Source organism: Triplophysa dalaica, chromosome 20, assembly GCF_015846415.1.
Source record: "Triplophysa dalaica isolate WHDGS20190420 chromosome 20, ASM1584641v1, whole genome shotgun sequence".
NCBI lineage: Eukaryota > Metazoa > Chordata > Actinopteri > Cypriniformes > Nemacheilidae > Triplophysa > Triplophysa dalaica.
In genome coordinates, this window is record NC_079561.1 from 19,862,484 (window position 1) to 19,888,718 (window position 26,235).

General features: G+C 42.8%; 4 protein-coding genes across 8 annotated transcripts; 1 reads left to right on the forward strand and 3 right to left on the reverse strand.

Moving 5' to 3' along the window:
- Positions 1-574: 574 nt before the first annotated feature.
- si:ch73-290k24.5 (F-box only protein 41) lies at positions 575-8,343 on the reverse strand. Of its 3 annotated transcripts, none has more exons than XM_056732369.1 (14): positions 8,098-8,343; positions 6,509-7,195; positions 6,201-6,399; positions 6,029-6,096; positions 5,593-5,783; positions 5,352-5,479; positions 4,655-4,738; positions 4,164-4,279; positions 3,929-4,081; positions 3,746-3,841; positions 3,557-3,675; positions 2,769-2,927; positions 2,570-2,685; positions 575-2,411 (listed from the first exon to the last, which is right to left on the reverse strand). In XM_056732369.1, the coding sequence occupies exons 2-14, from the start codon at positions 7,081-7,083 to the stop codon at positions 2,358-2,360; spliced, it is 2,058 nt and encodes a 685-aa protein (XP_056588347.1). In that variant the 5' UTR covers positions 7,084-7,195; positions 8,098-8,343; the 3' UTR covers positions 575-2,357. The 3 variants fall into 3 exon arrangements, with proteins under 3 accessions (XP_056588347.1, XP_056588345.1, XP_056588346.1); XM_056732367.1 differs by having other exon boundaries at positions 5,352-5,518; XM_056732368.1 differs by having other exon boundaries at positions 5,566-5,783.
- Positions 8,344-8,767: 424 nt separating this feature from the next.
- Positions 8,768-11,173, reverse strand: egr4 (early growth response 4). The gene is made up of 2 exons (XM_056732413.1): positions 10,902-11,173; positions 8,768-10,607 (listed from the first exon to the last, which is right to left on the reverse strand). The coding sequence occupies exons 1-2, from the start codon at positions 10,996-10,998 to the stop codon at positions 9,514-9,516; spliced, it is 1,191 nt and encodes a 396-aa protein (XP_056588391.1). The 5' UTR covers positions 10,999-11,173; the 3' UTR covers positions 8,768-9,513.
- A 3,842-nt stretch (positions 11,174-15,015) lies between these two features.
- LOC130408901 (steroid 17-alpha-hydroxylase/17,20 lyase) lies at positions 15,016-26,208 on the forward strand. 3 transcript variants are annotated; one of them, XM_056732391.1, is made up of 10 exons: positions 15,016-15,444; positions 16,154-16,292; positions 16,420-16,649; positions 16,977-17,063; positions 17,666-17,860; positions 17,970-18,139; positions 18,714-18,817; positions 18,900-18,980; positions 25,673-25,856; positions 26,072-26,208. In XM_056732391.1, exons 1-9 carry the CDS (start codon positions 15,112-15,114, stop codon positions 25,804-25,806), a joined length of 1,473 nt encoding a protein of 490 aa, XP_056588369.1. In that variant the 5' UTR covers positions 15,016-15,111; the 3' UTR covers positions 25,807-25,856; positions 26,072-26,208. The 3 variants fall into 3 exon arrangements, with proteins under 3 accessions (XP_056588369.1, XP_056588370.1, XP_056588368.1); XM_056732392.1 differs by lacking the exons at positions 25,673-25,856; positions 26,072-26,208 and adding an exon at positions 19,059-20,591 and having other exon boundaries at positions 15,017-15,444; XM_056732390.1 differs by lacking the exons at positions 25,673-25,856; positions 26,072-26,208 and having other exon boundaries at positions 15,020-15,444; positions 18,900-20,591.
- si:ch73-290k24.6 (uncharacterized) lies at positions 20,732-24,537 on the reverse strand. The gene is made up of 5 exons (XM_056732407.1): positions 24,210-24,537; positions 23,434-23,475; positions 22,645-22,887; positions 22,187-22,348; positions 20,732-22,067 (listed from the first exon to the last, which is right to left on the reverse strand). Exons 3-5 carry the CDS (start codon positions 22,787-22,789, stop codon positions 21,100-21,102), a joined length of 1,275 nt encoding a protein of 424 aa, XP_056588385.1. The 5' UTR covers positions 22,790-22,887; positions 23,434-23,475; positions 24,210-24,537; the 3' UTR covers positions 20,732-21,099.
- Positions 26,209-26,235: the final 27 nt, after the last annotated feature.

The following is a 26,235-nucleotide window of genomic DNA, read 5'->3' on the forward strand; positions in this document are numbered from 1 at the left end:
TTTATTGGTGACAAGTACAGTTTGCTTTAAAGTTCGTCTCTAATTCGTCTACATGGGTTCACGCGCTGGTGAGGATCACTACACATTAAGAAAAATAATGAAAGTTTTTAATTCTCTTGTTGTAAACGTCACCACTAGTGTCCATCAACAACAAGGATGATCGAGATCTTTCTGACACTTTTTGCTGATTAATTATGAAACGTACTTCGATTGCTCGGTTACTCAGTCTAGAGGGAATGTAGTGTCGTGATGTTTATTATCAAATTGGCTCATAAACGAGCGTTCAGAAAGTGTGACGTAATTCCGGTTGTAAGTTCAGGACGATGAACAATTGATTGAATATACAACATTAAGATCGGTGTTTTAAATATTAACTATGGCCAACTCTTAATAAAATTATTGACGAAAACCATCCATCAAGTATGTTATGACTATATTGCCAAACTATCGCGAGATTATGCCAAAAACAATTCGATGTGACTCGATTAAAAAAGAAACGTGTTTGGAGTTGACTTCAGTGTTTATATTTAAGTGGAAAAATGACAATACTCGGCTTTGTTTAATCTCATTTTATTATTTTACACCCCATTTGTTAATTCATTACAGTACATCTCACTTTGAATGTGCACCATAGAGTAGATTTTTGAATGATGACGTAATATTGACCTGGATCACATATTTTGGTCATTGTCTTATTTCTCCTCAACTTTAACTTACCATCCTTTACAGAGTTTATTCACCTAACACGTGTGCTTTAGTCTGCTCTCTACATCACACAAAACATGCCTCAACACATGTATATACAGCTAATGTTAATAAAAGAGACAGAAGAACATCATCTTTAATGAGTTTTACATGTGCATCTTATTAAAAACAATGATAAAATTGGCATTATTAGTTTATTAAGATACTTAAAAAGTAAAATAAAAAGTGCAAGAAGTTTTTGTGCTCTAAAGCGTTTTGCAACGCCCTTGTGCACTCAAACAGAAGACATTATAGTGTGTGTAGTGCGTTTCATTCATAGCTTTCTTGCAGCTCAGTGGTAAGAGCATTGTGTTAACAACGCAAGGTTGTGGGTTCGATCCCTGGGGATTCCAAATACATATGTATAATGTATAGGATAAAAGCAATGTAAGTCGCTTTCCAAAGTGTCTGCAAAATGCCTACATGTAAATGTAAATTTCATTAATTGTCATTACATCGAGGTTTCGTTTAAAAATGTGTCAGTTTAACGTAAGACACATTTCAAAGGTTAGACAGTTTGTCGATAATGTTTTTGTTAGACTTTAAATCTTGAATTATTTTATAGATTACTATTTGGATGATATAGAGTTTCATTTTATTAATGACAGCCAATCACATATCACGAACAATCCCAAAGTAAACAGATTAATACTTCCATAGTTCTGTTTATTTTTGCTCACACTACAGTAAATGGAACAGCTGAATATAAAGCTAAAACTTAATTTTGGTGTGTCACTGATCACACAGCATTCGAGCTGAAGGATTGAATGATTTCTAAGATCATGCACTTGAATGCAGTGTTGTTTGTTTTCTAAGCAACCAGACTTTTAGCCGGTGGACAATAAATCATCAAAACATTTACAGTTACAGTAGAGGAGGAATCAGATTGTCAGAACGTTTTCAGATGGGCCACTTTAACAACCATCCCAAAAACACTAGCAACTGAACAGCAAGAGTTACCAATAAGATTTAAACACACATCACCATGATTCAGATGACATCAACATAGATTGTCAACGACACCTGATGGAAGACGTGTGTGTGTGTGTATACTGGAAAATCATAATTTAATAATTATGCCAAGATTTTTACTCCTTCTTATTGCAACAGTTCTACCTTTTAATGAATTACTATTATATGTTTGAAGTCTACACATAAAGCGCTAAAACTAAAGACCTGAGAAAGTTTATGTGCTATAAATGTGCATATGTTTACAACCAAACCTTACAATCACACAACACTTAATATATAAAAGTGCATCATTTGTTTTTGTGCATCTGTATTGTGTGTGTGGTGTTGTTTTTATATCCTGGTGGGGACCTAAACCTAAATGCACACCAACTCATGAGGACACGTGTCACCAAAATTGGCATCCCCATGGGCAAAAAAGCTTATAAATCGTACAGAAGATTATTTTTTGAAAATGTCAAAATGCAAAAGGTTTTCAATGATCTAAAGGTTTATGGTTATGAGGTCAAATCTACAGTTTGTACAGTATGAGAATCATTACGCCTATGGACTGTCCCCATGGAGATAATAATCCAGAAATGTGTGTGTGTGTGTGTGTGTGATTGTCACTGTGTTGAAGATCATACGTCATTACGAGGGTTTGTTCACTTTGATGTGATGTGCAGCACATCGGACAGGACTGATCTTTTTCTCAACATCTGACAAAATAAAACAAGGTCAAATCAGTCAGTTTCACCTGTTATCAAATATAAGTTGTGTTTATCTGTAAAGTTTTTAGCATGTACGATAGAAACTCAAGCTTTATTGGTTACGAGAGAAATGAAACAAAGATGTTCGGCGTAAATCCAAGGGGTACCTGTATATTACTGATGATCTCCGCAAAGAGCCGCTGAGCTTCTTCATTCTCAATGTCCTCAAAATAATCGGCTATACTCAACTGTACAACAATACGCCTCAGATTCACACAAACACCTGCACAGAGACGACACAGCTGTGTGTGAGTAAGGAAAACAACATCAACACTTAAATAGTATTGTAAATGACTTGTGTCTCACTTTTAAAGTGTAGGATGGCTTTAGCGGTGACGGGTGTGGAGATGAGGGTAAGTGTGTGTAGTTGTTGTAGTCCGTCTTTGCAGATGTCTGCCGCCCCGTCCTGATTCACTTCATTCATGTGATTCAACTCCAGCTCACACAGATTCACACAGTTTCTCACTGCACATCAAAGACACAAATATGATTTTGAAAGTCGAAAGTGCTGATGTAACATCAGGTTGAGTACTAATGTAAATCTGGGTGTCATCTGCATAGCAATGGTAACCCAGACCATGCTTTTGAATAATTTGCCCAAGTGGGAACCATTTGTTTCTATTTTACTAAACCCTTGGTGATAGAGCTTAAGCATCGGTAAAAATGACAGACTATGAACACATTTTCTGTTTTAAAGTAGGCAAATAAACATGCGTTACGGATGTGACAAAAGAAGGACACGGTTTTTGGGAGGTGACAAAGTTTGTAGGACTTGAATGAAGTGATACCTCTTCATAAAATATCTACTTTATTTAAATGTATTTATTTATGAGGAATATGGACCGTTATGGATTTAATGATCCTGAAAATGGCACTTAACCTGACTAGGAAAAATCATGCGCTTTAAAAACTTGAAAAGAGACCTCACATGGGTATTTGAACAACTAATTGTTGATATCTGTGCTGTTACCATAGTGAAAATTGTTTGTAAAAACAAGGTAAGGTTAACATTTTCAGGTTGAAACTATTCCACTGATCTTTTTTTGTCCAGAGCACCGAGCTATTGAAACAGGCATGATCTGACTGTCACTCACCCAGAGAGGCCAATCCCTGAACACCACATCCAGCGCCGCCCACGCCCACCCGGCACAGGTTCGGCCAGCATCGACCAATCGTCTGCAGGCAACGGTTACTAAAGCGACTGGGCTGCGAACTGATGAGCAAAAAGTCAGCAAACCGTGACATCACAGGCCCTCGGACAGATCCATGAGATGAATTCTCACCAGGGCTGCAGCGGTGCGACTTGCAGTGTGGTGATGTCCCTGCATCCTGCCCCCAGAGCCCAAATCACCTCTTGGCCCGCCGGATCAGATGCGCTTCTGCCAGAACCACACCAACGCCACAAACTCACAAACCAAATTGCACAACAAACGTGTGTATTGATGTGTGTTAAGTGTTTTTGTCACCTGTACGTGAGAGACTGCAGCGATCTACAGTGACAGCTGATGAGCCACAGCGACCTGTCCGTCAAAACGTTTGGGCAATGAGAGATGCTCAGAGCCACGAGACTCCGCCCTGCTGACTTAAGCACCGCCTCCAGACCCGCCTCCAGACAGCCTCTAGACACGGTAAGATTCATCAGAAACATCTTGTTACTGAACAGCTGTCATGTTTGTACAGGAGTATAAGTGTGTGTGTTACCTTGTGGCTTTCAAATGCTCATCTTTGCTTTCTTTCTTGTTTCGGGGGCGAGGTTTGAGGTTTTGTAGAACAAAAGATTGTGTTTGACAGCACCACTGAGACAGGGTCATCAAAAACTACACACACAACACACACATTTCTTTATTTTCACATGTTGTACGTGGGGTTTTGTTCCTCCTGCAGAAGTCAGACTGGTTCGGATGAATTGATAAATTGGAGTTAGACCAGAGTTCAAGTTCGTTTTGAAATTGAGGAGGGGTTTATAAGGTTACTGGTGCCCTCTAGAGGCGGAGTCAGTGTGGTTTTTGGGCTGTGATTGGCTGTGGATGTTTAATGATTTAGAACATGGATTGTGTAGTATTGTGTAGTTTAACCCAAACTAGATGGTATGACATCATGAGCAAAAGATGTTTGTGTGTGTGTGTGTGTGTGTGTGTGTGTGTGTGTGTGTGTGTGTGTGTGTGTGTGTGCGTGTGTGTTTGTTGTCTTGCCTTTGAAGAAACTCGCGCATTCTCGAGTGTTACTCTGGTCCAGACAGCAGGGTGTCGTGCAACACTACTCCAATCCTTACACACCTGAAACACACACACACGCACTTTATATTTATTATAACACTCACATGACACACACACTTATAATAAAGCCCCATACACACACTTTACATTTACAATATAATACACACACTTAATAAAACAAACACAACTTCATAGTTATTATACCACTCATATGTCTGCAGTCTATACACACCTGAAACAGTCTACACACACACAAACACTTATAATAAAACACCATACACACACTTTATATTTATAATATATCACAAACACACTAAAGAAAACAAAAACAACACACACACAGACGGACACAGATAATAATAAAACCAACACAACACACACTAACACACACATTTTAATAAAGCAACATACACACTCTTTACATTTTTAATATAACACACAAACTAATACATTTATAATATATCACAAACACACTAAAGAAAACAAACACCTCACAAACACACACACACTTTATAAAACCATCACAACACACACACACTTTATTAAACCAACACAACACACACGCACTTAATAAAGGCAACACAACACACACAAACACACACGCACTTAATAAAAGCATCACAACACACACACTTGATAATAATACACTTAATAATAATACACAAACACACACCTCTGCAGCAGTAAGGAGGGAGTGTGTGTCCAGATAGATAAACACACAGAACAGTCCTGCTTTCAGTCTGAGACGCTCAGAACACACAAGTGAATCAATGCTGGTTCTCTCTTCCAAGACATCCCGACCTGAACATACACACACAGACCATAACACACACAAATCACCTGAAACATAAAAACACAATTGTGTGTGTGTGTGTTTGTGTGTTCACCTGTCCTGCCGTATGTCCTGTACTCACTGTCGTCCTGTGATCGTGTGGTGTAGAGCGAGCAGTTATCTGAGTCTGTGTGTGTGTTCTGGATCAGCCAGTGAGAACCAGAACCGCCGTCCAGACACAACATGTGCTGATGATAGAGTCCACCGCCCCTCCAGTGACCTTCACATCCTCCTGACCCCACAGACAGCGTGCGTGGCCTTCTGACCTCATACCTGCATGACATCATCCTCATCAGGTCTCTCTTCATCTCTTACACAGACATGAGATTCAAGGTGAAGACTTCAGATGTTTCTCTTGAAAAGATCTTCAGTGAACTCTTTCTCAAGATTTTCAAATGAGCTCAAACTGTTCTGGTGTCACGTTTTGATAAATATTGAGATTTCAGGAAAACTGATTTAAAGAAACAGTTCACCCAGATGTTGTGTATTCATACAGATCAGTGTGTGAGGTGTTTGACCTGTAGCCTGGAGAAGCTCTGTGATCACACCGATGTGAAGACACTTTTCCTGACACACTGTTGCTCCTCTATAATGAAACACACACACACACACACAGAGAATGTCAATCTTTCCTTATTTAAGATTGACAGATCTATGAACATTATGTACAAATGTGAAGAGATGTCTCACCTGGTACCCTGATGCTCTGCTTCCTGTCGGGTGTCTGTGAGGGAAAGTGACATCATCGTGTAAGTGGATGTTCTCCAGCTGAAGCTCCGCCCTCTCTGCTCTCTCCAGGATGTCTTCTATGAAACGCTGAAGCCGAGTCTTTGCGCTCGCCTCGCGCAGCGCCGTGTCCCGCACATACCGGTCCAGTTCACACACTTCCCTAAAACACACACACACACACACTTTGTCAGTGTCTTCTCTGACTTTTAGAACTCAACATGCTTGTATTCACACTGACAAAAACACACGTGTCGTGAACACACACTGACTGTTGTTTGCGCTGGAGTTGTTGTTCTCGTTCTCTCAGCTCATATCTGAGGTCGGCCAGCATCTCTACAGAGATGTCCACCTGCCGCTCCAGCCGTGCCGCTCTCTCCTCTGCCTCGCGTCTCTCACTGTCCATCCTCTCGCTCTCTCTCCTCGCTCTCCTCACCTCCACGCTCCTCCTCTTCACCTCCTCCTGCAGAGTCTCCAGTCTGAGGGACACCCGCTCCTGCACCTCCAGCGCCAGCTGCTGAAGACGAGCCTCCAGTGCCAGCCGGCCCAGCCACGGCACACCCAACCGAGTCACTGCGCCACCCTCGTCCCCCTCCGCCAGCAGCGGAGAGAGAGACGTGGGGACGACAGACGGTGAGTCTCTCTGGATGAAGATCTTTCGGAGCGGACGGGCCAGACTGAGGGCATCCAGGAGATCAAGGTGCATGTCGCTCTCCTGTAATGACGCCGGCACCCCCTCAGATCTCCGTCGTGGAGTCACACAGAGCGCCGGGCAGGTGTGGTCACATGATGGACACGTCTCGCCGCAGTTAGGGCAGCGGGGTGGCAGCTTCGTGCTGGCGGACATACTGCGATCATCAGCTGCTGGATGACCTCATCATTACACATGTGTTTCAGTCTCGAGGTTCTTCAGGTAAACACACAGTCTGTGTTGTGTGATGTATGTTGTCACAATGAAGCTTTAAAATAAGTAACACACGTCACAGCTTTAAAATTGAGGAGTTAAACAATAATGAAAACATTTTATGTCAAAAGTACTTTATAGTATTCTGTCCCCCAGTGTTTCCTGTGTGTTGTACGTAACATGATTTGTTTTACTTTTAAATAAACCATATACAGTATATCATAACTGCACCGCTTCATCTCCATCTCTGCATACTGTATGTGTCTCACATCACCATCTTTTTTCCACTCTAGGTACTGTAATTTACAGAAGACATCCACTGGTAGTACAGAGTAAGTGTGTGTTTTACATGATTTCTATATCATAATCATATCATTTATTATGGGTGTATTTTATGTTTTGCCTTGTGTGTTGGAATATATTTCAGTTCTTAATTATTTTCTCTCTTTTTAATGCTTAATGCTAGAATTTAAACAATCAAGAGAGAGAGAGAGAGAGAGAGAGAGAGAGAGAGAGAGAGAGAGAGGGAGATGCTAAGTGACATGTTGGAATTCCGGCACCGTGCGCGCGCGCTCTGTGTTATTTCCGCATGACTGTCATGAAGACAAAAGCGATCTGAGTAAAACACCAATAACATTATGGTGATAAAAAACACAACATTGCATCTGTTAATGTGGTATAAAGGAAGATTCATACTGTTGTATTCCTAAAGACACAGTCCGGTTGTATTGAAATCTTCGTTTACGCGCTGCAGCTTATTTACAGACTCATAGTCGCTCGTTCATTGTGATGTATTTGTAAAGCAGATGATGTATCGGAATGTGTCGACCCAAGCCCACTATTAAACTCGCGTGCATCATCTATATGTCAGTGTAATATATCAGTGTTTATGTTGTGTGTATGGCTCGTGCTGGTATTTAAATAGATGAATGCGCTAGTTTTCATGAAAATACTGACCCATAGTTGTTCTCATAGCAGGCGATTCTTCTGATCCGATGCGTCCTCGCCTTTCCCCTCGTCTGCATCCGTCTGGACCGGCTCTTATGAAGAACCGGAAAACTCGACCCCGTGCGCGCACGAGCAGTCTTTATGACGTCACTCCCGGTACCGCGTCGGAGCAAGGGGCTGTCGGCTTCTCAGAAACAAAGTAGCAACTCCAGGCGAGCTAAGAGTAAAAAAACGATTCAGACGCCGGTTACGTTCTCTCAGGCATGCGCCTCTGTGGCTACGGTGCGCGAGCGGCGCTGTCCATACAATGCGTGCTGCTTGAAATCAGTTCATTGCGCGCGCGTTTGTGTTCGGCATGAGGTCATCTGACCATAATGCGATGTCATATTTTTTATACTATGAAACCAGGGCAAGAGAATATATTTTTTATCCAACAACTACCTTATAACACGAATGTAGGATTCTTTCAAAGAAAAGGAGGTCAAGTGATGCTCGGGTTTGCTGTGTATTGTCAGTTTCACCATACGGGGCGCTAGATCCTCATCTCGATAGAGTGGATGGGAAAACCACACTGTAGTTGAGGATATAACTTTACTTTTCACATTTGTTGAACATGTTTAGTGGTTTGTGAATGCGTTGGTATTTCCAGCTGAAAAATAACCATGAAAGAGCCCAAGAGTTGTCAATAAATAAAGTTTTATTTAAAACATTCAATAGCCTCCAAATATTCACAAGGCGGTGAACAGCGCTTGATTGCACAAGAACAATTTCCAAAGGCATTTATAGACAGCAATATCGAGACGAGCCCTGCAATCGAGGGTAACTGCACGTGTAAGTGTGCTACTGCAAGTCAACAACTACGTTGAAGTTTTTTTTATATTCTATCGCGTCAGGTTCCTAAGAACCAACCAGCCACATACAATCACTTATAAAAATCTATAAGATAGATTTTTCTTGCTCTCTTGAAAATCGACAAATACAAAATTACAGTCGGCAATGTACAAATATAGTTCTCTTCTCTCGCACGATTATAAAGTTATGTAGTATCAAAATACAACAAATATCACATTTGCATGCCAGTGTGGTATAGAAGTGTGAAACAAATGCACATTTACATCTTAGTGACCACAACATGCAAGACATTTCATTTGTGCCAAAAACAACGATCTGAGGTTTGAGTGTTACTTTTTCTCTGCATTCAGCGCACGTGCCGCTCACTGCAAGCACTTTTCCAGTCAATTCATTCTTCTCATACAGTTAGACTTCTTCAGCTGCATGCCAAGCTCTTAACACACATCAACACAAGTGTGGGGCTCGTTCCTCTCCATCACTGATGCGCAGATCTGCTCGTGCACACGAAGTGCGCTCGGCTTAAGCCATCAACTTTCCAAAATGGAAACGCGAGCAAATAAACGTCCCTGAAGCTCACACGAGTCCCGTCAGGGAAAACGCGCACGCAGCCAGCAGCTCCGTCTTCTGTTGCATTCGTTCGCGTTGTTTAATGTGCACGCGTCCGTGCCTCTTTCTCTCGTCGCTGCGCGCAAAGCGACGCCCGCAAACTTCGCACGAGAACGGCTTCTCTCCCGTGTGCGTGCGCATGTGCGTGGTGAGGTGGTCGCTGCGGCTGAAGCAGCGCAGGCAGACGCGGCACTGGAACGGCTTGTGGCCGGTGTGGATGCGCACGTGTCGGTTAAGTTCGTCGGAACGAGAGAAGCGGCGGTCGCAGTTCTCCAGCGGGCACGAGAAGGGCTTCTCGCGGGCCGCGCCCTTTCTGGATCGCCCGGCTTTACCCGTTTGCGCACGGCTCCTCTGAGCGAGCGTGTTGGCGGCGAGAAGAGAGTCCAAAACGTCGGCCAACGCGGTGGTGCTGCAGCCGAGCCCAAACGCGTTGGGGAACGAAACGGCTCTGTAGAGTCCGCTTTGAGTCGAGGTGGGTGTCGCGGCGGGAATCTGGAGGTTGGGCTGGTAGTTTGATTGACATGCTTCATCCAATGGCTCCTGTTTGATCCAGGTGTCCAAAACGGAGTCCGTCTCGGGACCGAGTGGAGACAGCAAATCAATGATATCGTCCAGGTCTGATGGTTCGTACGACTTGCCGGGTGCACCTAAGCCGTCGAGAAAATCACAGCCGTTACAACTGCACCCGAACTCACTCTTAACAGTCAAGGGGAAAGACTGCTGCGCAACGGAGCTGTCCATGAATTCATCTGACGAATCGTTGCAGAAGGGTTCAGGGGAACCCAGAGAGCTTCCCGTTGATAATAACGACTCCTGGCGTGAGAGTGCGCTTCCGCGAGAGTTGCCGTTGCAATAGTTATCGGCGTTGAGCTCAGAAATGGGTGCCGTGGAAATTCCGACGATCTCCGTGAGTAAGTTGAGCAGAGCGTCTGCGCTGCACGGCCCGGTCTCGCTGTAGAAACTGCCAGTGTAGGTGAGTGGTGACGGTGGGAGCCCGTCGTTGGAGCACTCTGGAAAACCTGCATCCAGCGGTTCCACTTTGGGCTTAACCAACCCGCAAGCTACAAGAGAGAGAGAGAGAGAGAGAGAGATATGTCATTACATAAGCTCTCATAGACTGCTGTTGAGTCATTGCATCAGGGTCCCCCCCACCCCAATATTCAGAATAGGATTGCACTCGTGCATTTCAGTCTAACAAGATTTGCAGCATCCATAACATTCGTAATGCGCATTTCAGTTCTTTTTACATTATAGTTAAGCAATTATTGTTGTAGATTATAAAAACATTCTTATAGGTAAAGCGCATATTTTTGAGTGCTCGTTTAACGTTAAATGAAATGTATCAGTGTGCTCACCAGCATCTAGATGAATCTGAGCTGCAGAATGTCCCTCCATAGCAGCAGTTTGAGCGCAGAGGAGATCCAGCGCGCTGAAGTCCACTGTGTTCAGCATAGTTTCTTTTTATAAACGATGCAAAATATGAATCAAAATCCACAAGTAATGTCGCAGGAATAATTAGCAATGGTAATCCTTCAGTTCAATGTTTTGGGATTCCCTTTTCTCCTTCCAGTAAGCCCGAACTCTATCTCCAGATTCTGATCTCCGTCGATTCGTTAACCGGAATTCCTCGTCGCTCTTTTATACCATTCGCCTCGGCCGAGACTCCGCCTCCCGCTCATCTACGTCGACATGAGGATTCCCCGCCGTGTGCTCGCTCCAGACCGCTCTTGCCCAAATATGGGCAGAGGATGTGACGGGGTTCCCCTCCGAAAATGGGCACAGGGGCGTGACGCAACGGCGACTTTCCTGAAGACCATTGCGGAAAAATGATGCGCGCATGACAGGCGGCCATTATGTGTTAAACTAACAGCTCCGGGCGACTTATGATCTGATGGGTGAAACGATGAGAAGAGAGACACAAGTGAGATATTAGAAAACGGTCAGATGTGTGAACTCTTATACAATGCGGATGCAGCGGGTCTTAAACGAAACACGAATGCAACACTGCTAGTTGCATACAATAGTTTTGATGTTTTAAGCACCAGTCTCTGGCACGATGTGTTTTCTCATATAGATCAAACGTGTTACTCTTTCGTGATGGCACAGGCTGTTGTTTTGAGTGATGGCACAGGCTGTTGTGTTGTTGCATCTGCGCTGCAGTGATGCCTGTTGATGCAGCGTTCAGCACCGGGGACAGCGACCCGAAATCCCCCAAACAACTAATTTGCTCATTTATTGTCGACGTTGTGTGTCACACAAACGCTGTATGTGTACAAACGATGGATTCATTGTGGTTTGGTTAAACAGAAATACAGTCTCGTGTTATCGTGTGTTATGTAACGCTGCATTTATGTCGCGCTGATAACGAGCCGTGCAGCACGTTTGGATTGCAGAAGCATCAAGACCATGTTTTCAAATATGACTGAAGAATAACGTTTCTTAAGCACCCTTTGATAACCCGCACGCACTGTGTCATTCTTGTATAAAAGATATACTGCAAATATGGCTGTTAAAATAAAGTAATACATAGATCAATTATTCAGTAACTTGATTAAATGCTTACGTTAAATGTGCCAAGTCGTCATATTTTATGCAATTTAAAATCTTTGCATTTTATGTTAAATATTTTTTTTTAAATAAAATGTTTATCTTATAACAACAAAACACGATTAAAACATGACTATGGGTATTATCATTCGCAAAATTAGTATGTGAAAAGTAATTCTCTTAGTGTTTTACAAAAGTCAAAATACACTTGCTTGTTTGCAATATAGCATTGCTTTGTATGTTGGTTTTAAACATTTAGTTTAAATACGTTTTAAAATAACAAAATTACAATTTTTTCACAGAACCACGCCCACATTGAGACATTTCAAAGAAATGTTGAACTGATTTCTCAGGAAGCCGGGGCAAGTTGTCACACGGAGTCCACACCGCAGGCTTGTATTTACATTGAAAATGATCCCCGTTAGAACATTGTTTATAGCCTATATTTCTACTCTATCATGTATTAAATTGTATTAAAAAAGATCAGGAAATGATGTTGTCATGGAAATGAATTTGTCACAATGGAACCTTAACCAACCTGGAATATTACATTAACCGAATGCAGCATTAAACAACTTGGAGGCTTGAAATTAAAATAAAAAACGAATGTTTCTTCAATGCAGAAGCATAATCTTGCATAAATACAGCAGAATACAGCGTTACAGATACCGGAAGTGAACACCAAACATGGTTGTGTCTCTAAACGAGAAGCTGTGACAGGCTGTCGCACGTGATTCATCGCTGCTTTTTGGTTTTATTTCTCTCATTATGGACCTGTGAATCCTCCGGGCGTGGGAGGGCACCGGGGCAGCCCGTTCATGATAACGGCAGCTGTCAAGCGCGAGGCTTTCCCCGCGCCGACGAAAATACACGCGCGAGCACGCGCTCGCCCGTCCGCCCACGGGGAGCTGCAGACATACCGACGCGCGCGCTCGAGGTGTGAGTTTTACTGCTGAAAACACACACATCTACTGAAAGATTACAATAAACTGAATGTGTCTGTGCTTAAAGTAACTAAATTAACCAGCATTAACTACGGTATGGTTTAACCATAGCAACCCTGTTTTAAATGTCATTTTGTCAAATGTTTTTTTAACATTAAGGAATTGCAATTAAAATGATTTGGCGTTCACATGTTAAATCCTGTTCATGCGACACTTCTGGGATGGTGTAAAGCAGAGGTCAGTGTGTGGTGTTCTCAGATCAGCGCAGCTGTTACTGTGAGACCTCGTGAGAGTCGAGCTGTGATTCAGGGAGAGACACTGACCCTGGATCAGCGCGGGCTGTTTTCTGCCTGTTGTGTATGATGGAGACACAGGAGCACCAGAGTCTGCTGCTATGCTGACTGTATATTTACAGATCCAACGTATTATTCTCTCACGTGTGTGTGTGTGTGTGTGTGTCCTTGACTGTCTAAGTGAGATTGACACAAATGCCTTGAAAGTCTCAGTGATTTTGCGTCATGGTTTTCAAACACACATCTTCCTTTTCAATTCATTTATCAAAAAACTTCCAAAACAATCGCCAATTTAACACAATGACTGAAGCCCAGGTACACACACTGACATGATACACATCAACAAGAGTGACACGCAGAACACGCCAGTGGTGTTGTCTAGGCATTGCTGTGTGGTTGCTAAGGTGCTTTGGAATACTGTTCCTTTCTTATAGTTTGTAGGCAGTGTTGTGTGTAACTACTTACTAAGTAATTTGTTACTGTAATTAAATTACTTTTCCCTTAAAAAGTAAGTACTCTCATTTTTTTCTGTAATTTAAATACACTTACTTCTGATGTAATTAAAGTAAATACTGTGTGATATATTTAATAGTGGAATTGACAAATTAAAAGTGCAATAGTATATCTTTCTCACATTTGTAATACTTAATGCAGTTAATAAGAGTACTTTATGCAGTTATATATTATTTATTTGAATTAATTAAGAGTCGTTTCATGTCTATTCTTGAATCACTTAACTAATCAAGGTTGATTTAGGATATAGAAAGAAATTAGTAATTAAATACTTTGTCTAGAGTGTAATTTGCACAGTTGTCTAATTACTCTTCTAAATATGTCATTAGTAACAAGTAATTCATTACTTTTTCAGAGTAACTCAACCAACACTGTTGTGAGGTGTTGCTCCTTTAAATTGATACAATTCTGTCATCATTTATTTCCAAATCTGTATAAATGTCTTTGTTCTGATGAACAAACAAAAAGATATTTAGAAGAATGCTTATAACCAGACAGATTTGACCCCCCATTGACTCCCATAGTAGGAAAAATAGGAAAAAATATGTTCTTTTGTGTTAAACAGAACAAAATCGTAGAAGCATGGCCTTGTAAACTAATGGTACTGTTTAGCGTGTTGACAAAATGTCTATTCGCTCTGCTGCTTGTAAGTCGCTTTGGGTAAACGTGTCTGACAAATGAATAAATATAAATTAAGTGATTCTTCAGTGATGGTGATTTGATCAGAGGATTGATGGATCTCTTATATATGTGTGCTATAACAGTGAGTCAGTCCACATCCCAGAATCATCCGACTTTCTTCATTTGATCGCACGCACACACATTCGTCCATAACAGAAATCTGTGAATAATATGGAGTCTGCAATGTGTTTGTGTGAGGTCATGATGTGCAAATGTTTCTCTCCTCTCTGTTGAAGGGCAGTCCAGCAGTGAAAACATTCTGTTTATACCGACTGAACCTTGAACCATTCAAGGCCTTTTGTTTTCACAACACTTCAGTTTAATATCTCAATCCAGATGATGCATCAAAAACCGTACGTGTGGTGTTTTTGTATGTTACGTGTCTCAAGTGTTAATGTGAAAGGCATCAGTGGCTAGTGTGAGTAAATAAGTGAAATGGCGCTCTGTCATTGGTCAAACCACTTCAGTGTTTCTGTGACCTCAACCCTAAAGCAAGGTTCTGATAAAGACCCGCCCACAAACTCTGAACACTTGTATAGCCCTGAACACATGCAGTCACTTCTCTCTGTCTGTAGACACACACACGCATGTGTCCAGTCATGTCCAGCGTGTCTTCAGCGACTCTGCTTTATGGTTTCTGTGGCGCTCTGCTGGTGCTGATGTTGGTGAAATGCATGCTGGGACAACGGAGAGGTGTCGTGTCGGTTCCATGTCTGCCGTGTCTGCCGGTGGTGGGGAGTTTACTGCACCTGCGCTCTTCTCTGCCCCCTCACATGCTCTTCACGCAGCTAGCGGGCCGGTACGGCTCTCTCTTCGGTCTGTACATGGGTCCTCATTACACGCTGGTGGTGAGCGAGGTGAGTCTGGTGAGAGAGGTTCTGCTGCAGCGCGGCCGGGAGTTCGCCGGGAGACCCAAGATGGTGAGCACTGAATGGTTCATCAGTTTATTTCCTCTGTATTTCATTCATCTCATGAAAACGTGTCTGGGGCTCTTTATACCACACAAGATATAAACGTCACATCATGATTTGAATGTAAGCATATTTATGACAGATGTCCAGTTGATGAAATATAAAAACTTTTCAGCCAAATTATGACCAGATACAGGATGTTCTTGACAACTTTTCATCCCAGAATATTTTTATATTACACGTCTAAAGGGACAGTTCACCCAAAAATGAAAATTCTGTCATGAATTACTCTATCATTTATACAGATTTGGAAGAACTCGAATGTGAGGAAATGATGAGAGCATTTTCATATTTGGGAGAAATGTTCCTTTATCACATACACTTTAACATTTGTTTTGTGTATTTGTTTCGCCAGATTGCAAATGTTAAATGTCACAATAATTCAGTTTAATGCACTATATGATACTATCACAATATTGAATTAGATTACAAAAACTTATTGAAAAACTTTAGTTTGGTGCTCTTAATAACAAGTTAGACAACTTTAAAGAACTTGAATGATTTAAGGTGAATTATATTTGTATCAAAAACATTTATAAATAAATATACATTTTTATTTATTAATATTAAGGTAAACTACAGTCTCAAACAACTGTTTAAAAAACAAAAAGAATAAAAGCAAAGAATGAAGTTCTTGGAAGTATGTATTTTTCCGCAGGTGACGACAGATCTGTTGACACAGGGTGGGAAAGACATCGCGTTTGCAAACTACAGTCCACTGTGGAAGAATCACCGGCGTCTGGTGCAGTCGTCATTTACACTGTTTGGAGAGGGATCCAGCAAACTACAGACCATCGGTACACACACATTCACACACACACACACACACACACACACACACACACACACACACACACACACACACACACACACACACATACACACTACCAGATCTCTAATAAATCATGTGTTGTGTGTGTTTAGTTGCAGATGCTGCAGACAGTCTGTGTGAGGAGCTCCAGGCCTGTAGGGGGCAGTGTTTAGACCTCAGTCCTGTTTTAATGAGAGCCGTCACTAATGTGGTGTGCAGACTGGTGTTTAATTCCTCGTATCAGCCCAATGACCCTGAACTCCTCAAGGTCTTGGACTACAATGATGGCATCGTCCAGACCATAATCCGAGGAGGACTCGTCGACATCTTCCCCTGGCTGAAAGTCTGTATTCCATTCTTGTCCCGATATCACTTACATCCCATTTACTTCAGAAAGTCAACATGTTTGAATTAAATACATTTAAAGTGTCAATAACGCGCATCCATAAAGACTTTTGTTTCATCTGTCATCGTGTGACCGATATCTATAATTGTGTCCTATAAACATCTTAACTCTGATTGCATTGATTTGATGTTTGCCACACACAAAAAAAACAGTAGCAAGTAGAATGACATTAAATCTCCAACAGACACAGTGAGATACAGTCAGAGTTGTTTTGGGTAAATATGTTTGCTAGTTGAAAGTTTGCATTTGTAAATATTTCTTCAGATTTTCCCCAACAAAGACCTGAGCAAGCTGAAGCAGTGTGTGTGTGTTAGAGACCGACTACTGCACAAGAAACTACTGGAGCACAAGGTGGAGCTCACACACACACACACACACACACACATAAAGACACAGAAACAAACACCAACACACACGCACACATAGACACCGACAGACACACACACACATAAAGACACAGAAACAAACACCAACACACACGCACACATAGACACCGACACACACACACACACACACACACACACACACTCTCTCTCTCTTACACATACACACACACACACACACACAGACTCTCTCTTAAACAAACAAACACAGACACACACACACACATAACGACACAGAAACAAACACCATCACACGCACACATAGACACCGACAGACACACACACACACTCTCTCTCTCTCTTACACATACACACACACACACACACACACACACAGACTCTCTCTTAATCAAACAAACACAGACACACACACTCTCTCTTAAACAAACAAACACAGACACACACACACACACACACACACACAGACACAAACACAGACACAGACAGACAAACACACACACTTTGTTTTTATTGAGCTAATCATATTTTCTTTTGTACATGCATTGATTTTTGTCTTATATGTCGAAAACCTCACATGATTGTCATCCTTATGATCTTTGACCCCGGCAGGTGACCCTCACCCCTGGAGAGCCGCGTGATCTACTGGACGCTCTTCTGATTGGCCAGATGAAGGGGTCAGGTGGAGACGATGAAATCACAGATGATCATGTGCTCATGACAGCAGCGGAGGCTTTTGGAGCGGGTGTGGAGACGACATCCACAACACTGCTGTGGGCCATCGCCTTCTTACTGCACTACCCACAGGTTAACACATGGTCGCATGCACACACAGTCTTCCTGTGTATGCTTGTATCTCAAGAACATTTCCAAGTCACCCCGCACCATAGAAATGTCCACCCTTGTGTGTGTGCAGGTGCAGGAACGTGTTCAGGCTGAGCTGGATGAGGTTCTAGGGAGGGACCGCCCACCTGCTCTGAGTGACAGGTCCAGTATGCCCTTCCTTGAGAGCGTCATTTGCGAGGTGATGCGGATTCGTCCCGTCAGCCCGATCCTCATCCCCCATGTTGCTATGCAGGACACCAGGTAACCATGGCAACACCACACTTTAAACTACATGTTGCCACGGAGATAAAGAACGGCCTCATTTGACTATTAGTTGAACACATCCATGATGTGCTTTCACAAGATTCACTTTTGACACATTTCCAGCAGTTTGTGTAGATGTTCAGTTCAGTCAAGAAAAACCAGAGTCAGAATTGAAGACAAGTAATCTTTTATTTGGCAGATTTGCTAAATTTGCTGTGTTCTAAATTCCCCGTCCTTCTCATGAGCTCCATGAAGCGGCAGCATCTGGGGTGACAGCTCAACCCCCCTGAGAACATAGTGTGCAAAAAAGGACAACAGAGTAAAAATGAAATGAAATAGAAATGAAAGGAGGAGCTGGGGAGGTGGTGGGTTTAAAGCAGCAAGCATTAGAAGCAGTGAGGCAGGCTTGACTGAAACGATATTTAAATAGGGCGTCCAATTGAGAGAAGGTATCAGGTTAGGGTTCTGATCCGCTGATGACAGCTGATAACCAAGCCTGACTTCAAGGCCCGCCAGAACTAACACTGATGTTTAATTTGTGCTCCGACTCTCTTTCTCTCATCCTCTTCAGTTTGGGAGGTCATTCAGTTCCTAAAGGCACCAGAGTTTTGGTGAACATGTGGGCGATCCACCACGACCCCAAACACTGGGAGGAGGCTGACACATTCAGACCGGGTGAGAATTTCATCCGCTCCACACTTTAGATGTTCTGTTGATGGTGAATAAGAACAAACTCATTTGTTATTTACGTACACAGAGAGATTTCTGGACAGCTCTGGGAAGAGAGTCACTCCGGCCAGTTTTCTGCCGTTCGGTGCCGGTCCTCGTGTGTGTGTGGGTGAGTCTCTGGCTAGAATGGAGCTCTTTCTGTTTGTCAGTCGTCTCCTGCAGAAGTTTAACTTCAGCGTGCCGTCAGGACATTCTCTTCCAGACCTGCAGGGACGTTACGGTGTAGTGCTGCAACCACAACACTACACTGTGAGAGTCACTCCGCGCTATTGACAGACACACAACTACACATCCACAACACCATGCTTCTGAGATCATCTCCTGTCACTTCTGCATTAGCTGCTATTGAAATGAAGAGATGAGCTCGCTCCTGTGCACTCCACACTGACATGTGAAGAAAACAGATCATCAATGAGACTTAACAAGAGGAAAACAAGCTTGTTGTTTCAGAGGGTTCAACAGAAAGACCAGTTTTATTGGATTCTCTACACAATTGATCAATTTAACGTTTCCTCTTTAATATCTTTAAATAAACAGAGAGCATTTACATTCACACACACACAAATTCCCTCTCTCACACACACAAATAAATACACACACATTCTCTTACATGCACATACACACACACACACACTCTCTCTCACATACACAACCACTCCCTCTGTCACACGTACGCACACACGCATTCTCTTCCATGCACACACACTCTCTTTCTCTCTCGCTCATATACACACGCACTCTTACAAACACACACACACTCTCTCTCTCTTACACACATAAACACACACACAGTATTACAAACACACAAACACTCTCTCTATTACACACATAAATACACTCTTACAAACAGACACACATATTCACAATGCAAACACAAAAACACACTCTTAGATGAACACACACACACTCTCTCACACACATTCTCTTCCATGCACACACACTCTCTTTCTCTCTCGCTCACACACACAAACAAAGTGTTGGCTGGACAAACAGAGATAACACACAGTTCATTGTGTTGTTTCAGTAAAGCGTTTAGTGTCTTTAAAAGTTTGAATTACAGCTTTCATAGCGCCGCACATCAACATCAAACACACTCTATTGCTCACACTAGAGTGGGTTGTCATGGTAACATTATGGTAACGCAACAGTGATGCTGGAAACACTGGCAATACTCTAAGACAAAACCCCTCTGACAACATGAAACAGCAGCACACCACAGACTCCTAACAGCATGCGTACAAAATATAAATCATTTATATCGAGAGAGAGCGTATATTCAATCTGAAGCTACTGGATTTATTCTTATATAGTGTCTATTCATATATCTATATATATAATATCTATATGTATGTTAACAGCGGTCTGCTGTTCTCAGGCTGTCTGTGTGAATGTCATGAATATATGTCCAGGTCACATTTCACCCCCAAAACTATAAGACACAGAATATAAATGATAAATGAAAAGATAATTAGGGCTTTTTTTGCATTGTGATATTTCTTTTCAGAGTAACATGCATTATTCATATATTTTTGCTTTATTTAATGTTTTCAATTACCATCAGCATACGTTCCTAAGGACTGAGAACTCATCTCATCTTCAGACAACATTTTTTATTGAAATGTCATTCTGAAGATTTTGGGGTTCAATTAAACCTTGACTGCTTGTGTGAAATGTATCTGCGAATGAATTGTGTAATGTTTAATAAAACTATATAACCAAATGTTAATAAACATGTCTTCGTGACCGAACTAAAGTGATGTCCTGAGGTGTTGGTGATGCAGCATCTGTTCTGGTCGAGCTGGTGTTCTGGAACACGGCGAGTGAAGGTTTACTGAATGCTGTCTGCTCCGTTTACCCAGAATTCCACAGCATCTGAAGCAGTCTGACAGCCTTGTGAGGGTCCGTCAAAACATCACAGTGACACATTTAAAGATCTGCGTCTGACTTCACGCTGCTTTCAATGCTGTGACACTTTCAGACGATCCAATGAGCTTCTTTACAACACGACTCGACCTCAAAGTTGATCTGAGGCATTTCATTCCAGCTCTCTCTAGTGTGTAAGCACCTTTAGTCAACAGTCTGTGACAGAGAAAGACGAGAGAACGGACAGACAGACGGACATAAAGAACTCTAAAGACTAATGTTGTGTCTGTTCGGCCACAGCTGGACTCCGTCACTGATGTCGGTGCCACAACTCATTCAAGAGATCTGCACGCTACCCTTCTCTATTAGTCGGTTTCCATGGCGATGACGACCGCCTCCAGGGGTGTCTCGGAGACGGGCCACGCCATTTTCCCAACCGCTTCCCGACTGGCTCTCTCGGAACAGTCCGGGCTATCGTGGAGGGCGTCACTGGTGCTGATCTCCACCCTCACCTCACCTTCCTCCTCATCGTCCTCCTCGACGCGGCAGCGGCACACCTCGATCCCGGAGTCACCGGTCAACCGTCGCTGCTGAAAGTGCGTCTGGTCCACATCCAGGTCGCTCACGGAGGAGTCGCGGCGCTCGGGTTCAACGCCGGGAGAGAAGACGACAGATCTGGGCGGAGAATGTGGGGGCGGGGCGTCCTGTGCAGGCTCCTCCCTCCGTGTTGCAGGATGTAGCTGAACTCCCAGCGGGTCGGGGAGGGTCGAGACGGAGAAGAGATGCAGAGACGTGGAGGTCGGAGGAGAGGGCGGAGTCACCGGGGCGGTCGGTCTGGTTATATTATGAGACGACACGTCACCAAGACTGCCGTGGGCCGCATCACACGTCTCATTGGGTTCGTTGCTGACTGTGATCATCGTTTGGTTTCCGTTGCAGTCCAGGGGGGTGGAGACTGTCAGCTCCGCCTCTATAACAGCTGTGGATCGGCTGCAATCGTCGACCGGAACCGCAAGAGCCGTCTCGGTGTGCGTTACGACTGCCGCTATGCAGCCGTGACGAGGCTCGCCGACGGAGGGCGTGGAGGCGTGGCTCGTGTCCGTCTCATCCGTGAGCTGAGCGGAAGATGGGGAGGAGCTACAAGGAGATGATGGACAGCAGGAGTCACAGGAGCAGCTGGTGTAGTTGTCAGAACTCTGGGACGACAGCATGTGACTCGGGCCGGGGTGGCCGGAGCCTCGAGGGTAAGCTACAGAACTGTAGGGAGGGGGCGGGGTGCTGGGCTGGGCTGCCACTTCCTCGTAGGACGGAAGTTTAAGTGAAGCAAGGAAACCTGCCAATGAGAACTCAAGATTATTCCTTCTGTGTGTGTGCGCAGACTTTTTTACGGTAGATTGTGTATATCTGAAAATGTAAAACTGCAGAAAGGTGTGAGTGTGTGTGCGTTCTTACTGAGGTCAAACATGGAGGAGGGGTAACTACACGCTCCGTGATACGCCATGAGGTTGATCTCTCGCTGTCTCTGCTGCTGTTGCACTCGCTGTTTTGCCTGACGGTGACGATACGCACAACAACAGCTGAACAAGATGAGGACGCTCCATAGCAACCAGAACCCTGAAACACACATCAACACACTCCGTCATAACCAGAACCCTGTGGGTGAGGCCTTGTTTTTATATCCCGTAGGGGACCTACACCTGAATACACACCAACACATTTTGGTCTCAACGGGCAGAAAAACTTATAAATGGTACAAAACGATATTTTTGAAAATCTAAAAGTGCAAAATGTTTTCTATGATCTTAAGGATGAGGGGATGAAACAAACCGTTTGTACAGTATAAAAATCACTACGGCTGTCCCGCGGAGATAGTAAATGTGTGTGTGTGTGTGTTTGAGTGATGGACGTACACCAGAGCTCATAGTAGTATGTACAGCAGCCGGTCTCCTGACAGCAGTGGCCGGACTGACACAGGTATCCGCTGGCGCTGTTTGCTCCGGCGCAGTAGCGCGGGCTGCCCAGGAGAGGTAACGTCCCTGAAGTGTGGTACTCCATACCCTGCAGCAGGGCGTGACGCCACCGGAACACCCGCTCCTCCTCCAGAACTGCTGCTATAGTTTGACCCTTCAGAGTCTCTCAACAGAAAACCTCACCTGAGAGGAAAGAAGAATCCTCTTCTAATGTTTGCCTGACACACTACTGCTTATAAATCAGCAACATCTCAAGATTTCATTTGATTTGTGGATTTGATCATTAAGGAGAAACTATGATAATATTTAAGATCGAAATCAACTCCACAAAGAGTTTTTTCGAAACTATCTCATTCAGCGACAAGAGAACTCATTAGAACCCATTATAATTAAACATTTTGACCACACCGTACATGGCACGGTGCATCCGGTGTAAATATGTACAGTCACGTGTTGACGTGTGTTGAGATCACATTAACGTAGTCCATCTTCTTTTCAAATGAGATATAACGTGTGTGTGCATTGTGTTAAAGCTTGAATGTTTTGCGTTTTAAAAAATGCTGCTTTAGATGAACTGGTGGTAATTACACACAAAGACAACAAAATGCAAAACTATTACATATCATTTCTCTTCCAGTGTTGTGCAGCAGTTGCTGTCCTCTGATACACAGAATATCAACAATAACATGTCTTTATCTAACATGCGTGTTGAACATGTGAATTTGTTACCTGCTGAAGGACACAGGTGTCCAGGTTTGCTGTCAGGACCATCTATATGTGTGAGAAGAGGAACAAATGTGAGAAAAAAACTATAATCCACCAATATGTCTATTATCCTATGAGCCCCAATCCTGAGCACTGAGCAATCTTGCAAGTACAAATAATATTTCATATGTAAAACATCTCTCATGCTACAGATATTTAATGCTCACGTGTGTTCTAACATTTCTTCAAATAAACCAAATTATAGTGACAGTTCACCAAAAAAGGACCACTCACGTCATATCGAACCTGTGTGAGTTTTTTCTTCTTCAGAACACAAAATACGTTTTTTTTATGTTGATCATCAAACAACACTGAACTCCATTGACTTCCATTATATGGTACATTTCTCAAAATATCTTCTTTGGTGTTTCACTGAAGAACGACTTAACAACCACATGAGGAATAATTGATGACAGAAGTTTGTGTGAACGCTCAAAATGTATTTGTCAGAGTATAATCTCTTGTATGCTTGTGTTGTGTGTTTGTGTTGTGTGTTCTTCAAAAACCAGTGATGGGATGAAAAACAGGCCAAATGAAGTAAAACTGTGAATGTTATTCTGCACTAAACACACACTTACACACAAACTTGAACATTACAGGATCTAACTTGACGTTTATTTATTGTCGTATGTGACTCAGACGGTACAGGCCCGATCAGATGCGGATGGAGTATTGAAGCGCACTGATGCTTTGTATTACCGCAGTAACTATAATCACACATGATAGAAACACACACTGACCGTACAGCACGCGATCAGTGCGCCTCCCGGTGATCAGATGTCCGATCTGTCTCGTCTCCTGATCGCAAACGGCCTGGAGGAAAATTCGGCGCTTTGTCTGATTTGTTCATTTTTTCCGCTTCTGCAGCGACAGTCTCTCTCTGTCCGCCATTTCCAGCCGGACCCTCAACCTTTGCATCACCACCCACAAACCGACGAATATACCGCGATACACACGAATCAAACCCGCTGTGCTGTACTATACACCTATATGGTAAACATAACGCGATATATTAGCATTATTATAGGCGCGAGGCTGCAGACATAATGTCGTGAACGTTTATCGGATCCGATGCAGATTGGCTCTGGACGGCTGGAGACTGACCAATCAGAACAGATCTGTGTCTCTCCTAGCAACAGCCGAAGATGAGGAGGGGAACAACAGCGTCTTCTGCGCATGCGTCAACAAAATAAACACGTCTAACAGTTTAACTAGAATCGGAAGGTTTTCGTGTAAAAAACAGAAATAATTGAAAACAATACCCTACTTGAAACAAGTTACTCCTGTTGATTATTTTATGTGACAAATATGATAAACTTTAATATAATACAGTTTAGGAAGTCAGATTTTCGTTCTTTTGGCGGGTTGCACACGTTTCAAGAAATGTGAGGAAGGAACTGTGAACTCAACCAACCGCACTTTTCTCACACAAGAAAAAGGGAAATGAATATGTTTTTTAAACAATTCTGTACATCTTATTTGAACAATTTACACTGATCATCCTGTTAAAAAGTGTTACGTCACACACATCTGACTCTTAATGTGTTTTATTGTCTTCTTGAGGAATCTGTAAATGTTTGTATGTTTTGCAATAGTTGTTTATCCGTCTTTCAATTATCATCAAAGATGAAGGTCAACATCATACAGTCACTGCTGGAAGGGCTCAAATATGCGGATGATCCTGGACAAGTATAGATAAGACCTGGAGGAGTTTTATGAAGATCATTTTAATTTCTCAGGACACACAAGAGATTGAATAACTAACACAACACACACAATCAGATGTTGATTATGCACATAAGAATCACAGGATGAGGGAAGTGTCTCTGAAGAGATCACCTGTACAGGTTGACTGATGCAGAAGAGCAACGGACCAAAACGTTCATTATCGCTGTCATTACGAGAACATGAGCTTCTGTAAAATGTTCACTGTGTTAGGAGTAGTTACTTTTAAATCGGCCCCCATTCACTTTCCATAGTCGTTTTTATTCAAATGTAAACTGTATGCTTCATTTCATTATTATATGTGATAAAGAACAGTGAGTTATTGAGCAATAGTATGATAGTCGTGTACTGCTAGTCAGTTTTTCTCTCATTTATGACCATTTGAGTTGGAATTTTTCTCCAGTCAGCGTTATAAAAAGACAAACTGAACTTCTTACAGGATGTGCTGTCTGAAAATAACACTTCTGTCTTTCTCCAGCGGTCACAGCTGTCTACCAAATACAGCAAACAGAACAGGGTGAGACACTCAGAGAGACAGACACTGAGATATCAGAGAAACGAGGGGGTGAGACATACAGAGGGAGTGATGGCTCTGAGGCAGGAATCATCTGAGATGTGTCTGCGTGTTTTTTTACTTTTCTCTGGAATTCAGCTTGCAACAGGTGAGACTCAACACAACGATTGATGGTAGAAGTCACATCAGGGTGTGAACATGAATACTGAACGTCTAAATGAGATAAAGTTTGATGTTGCTACTGAATCACTGATCACATATCAGAGAGATTACTGTAAAGCTGTGTAATAATCAAACTCATGTTAGCATTGGCAGTGAGGAGGTGTTATCAGAGAATAAAGACTTTTCTGTGTGTCTCTCTAGGTTGCAGGTATGCACCTCCTCACATCAGTTGTTCTCCGGGGGAATCTGTTCTTCTCTCATGTGTGGACGTACATTCACAGTATAAAGATATTCAGTGGTGGTACTCGGTTTCTGATGTCAATAGTCCTGAATATCAGCTGTCTCCAGACCACTGCAGTAAAGGA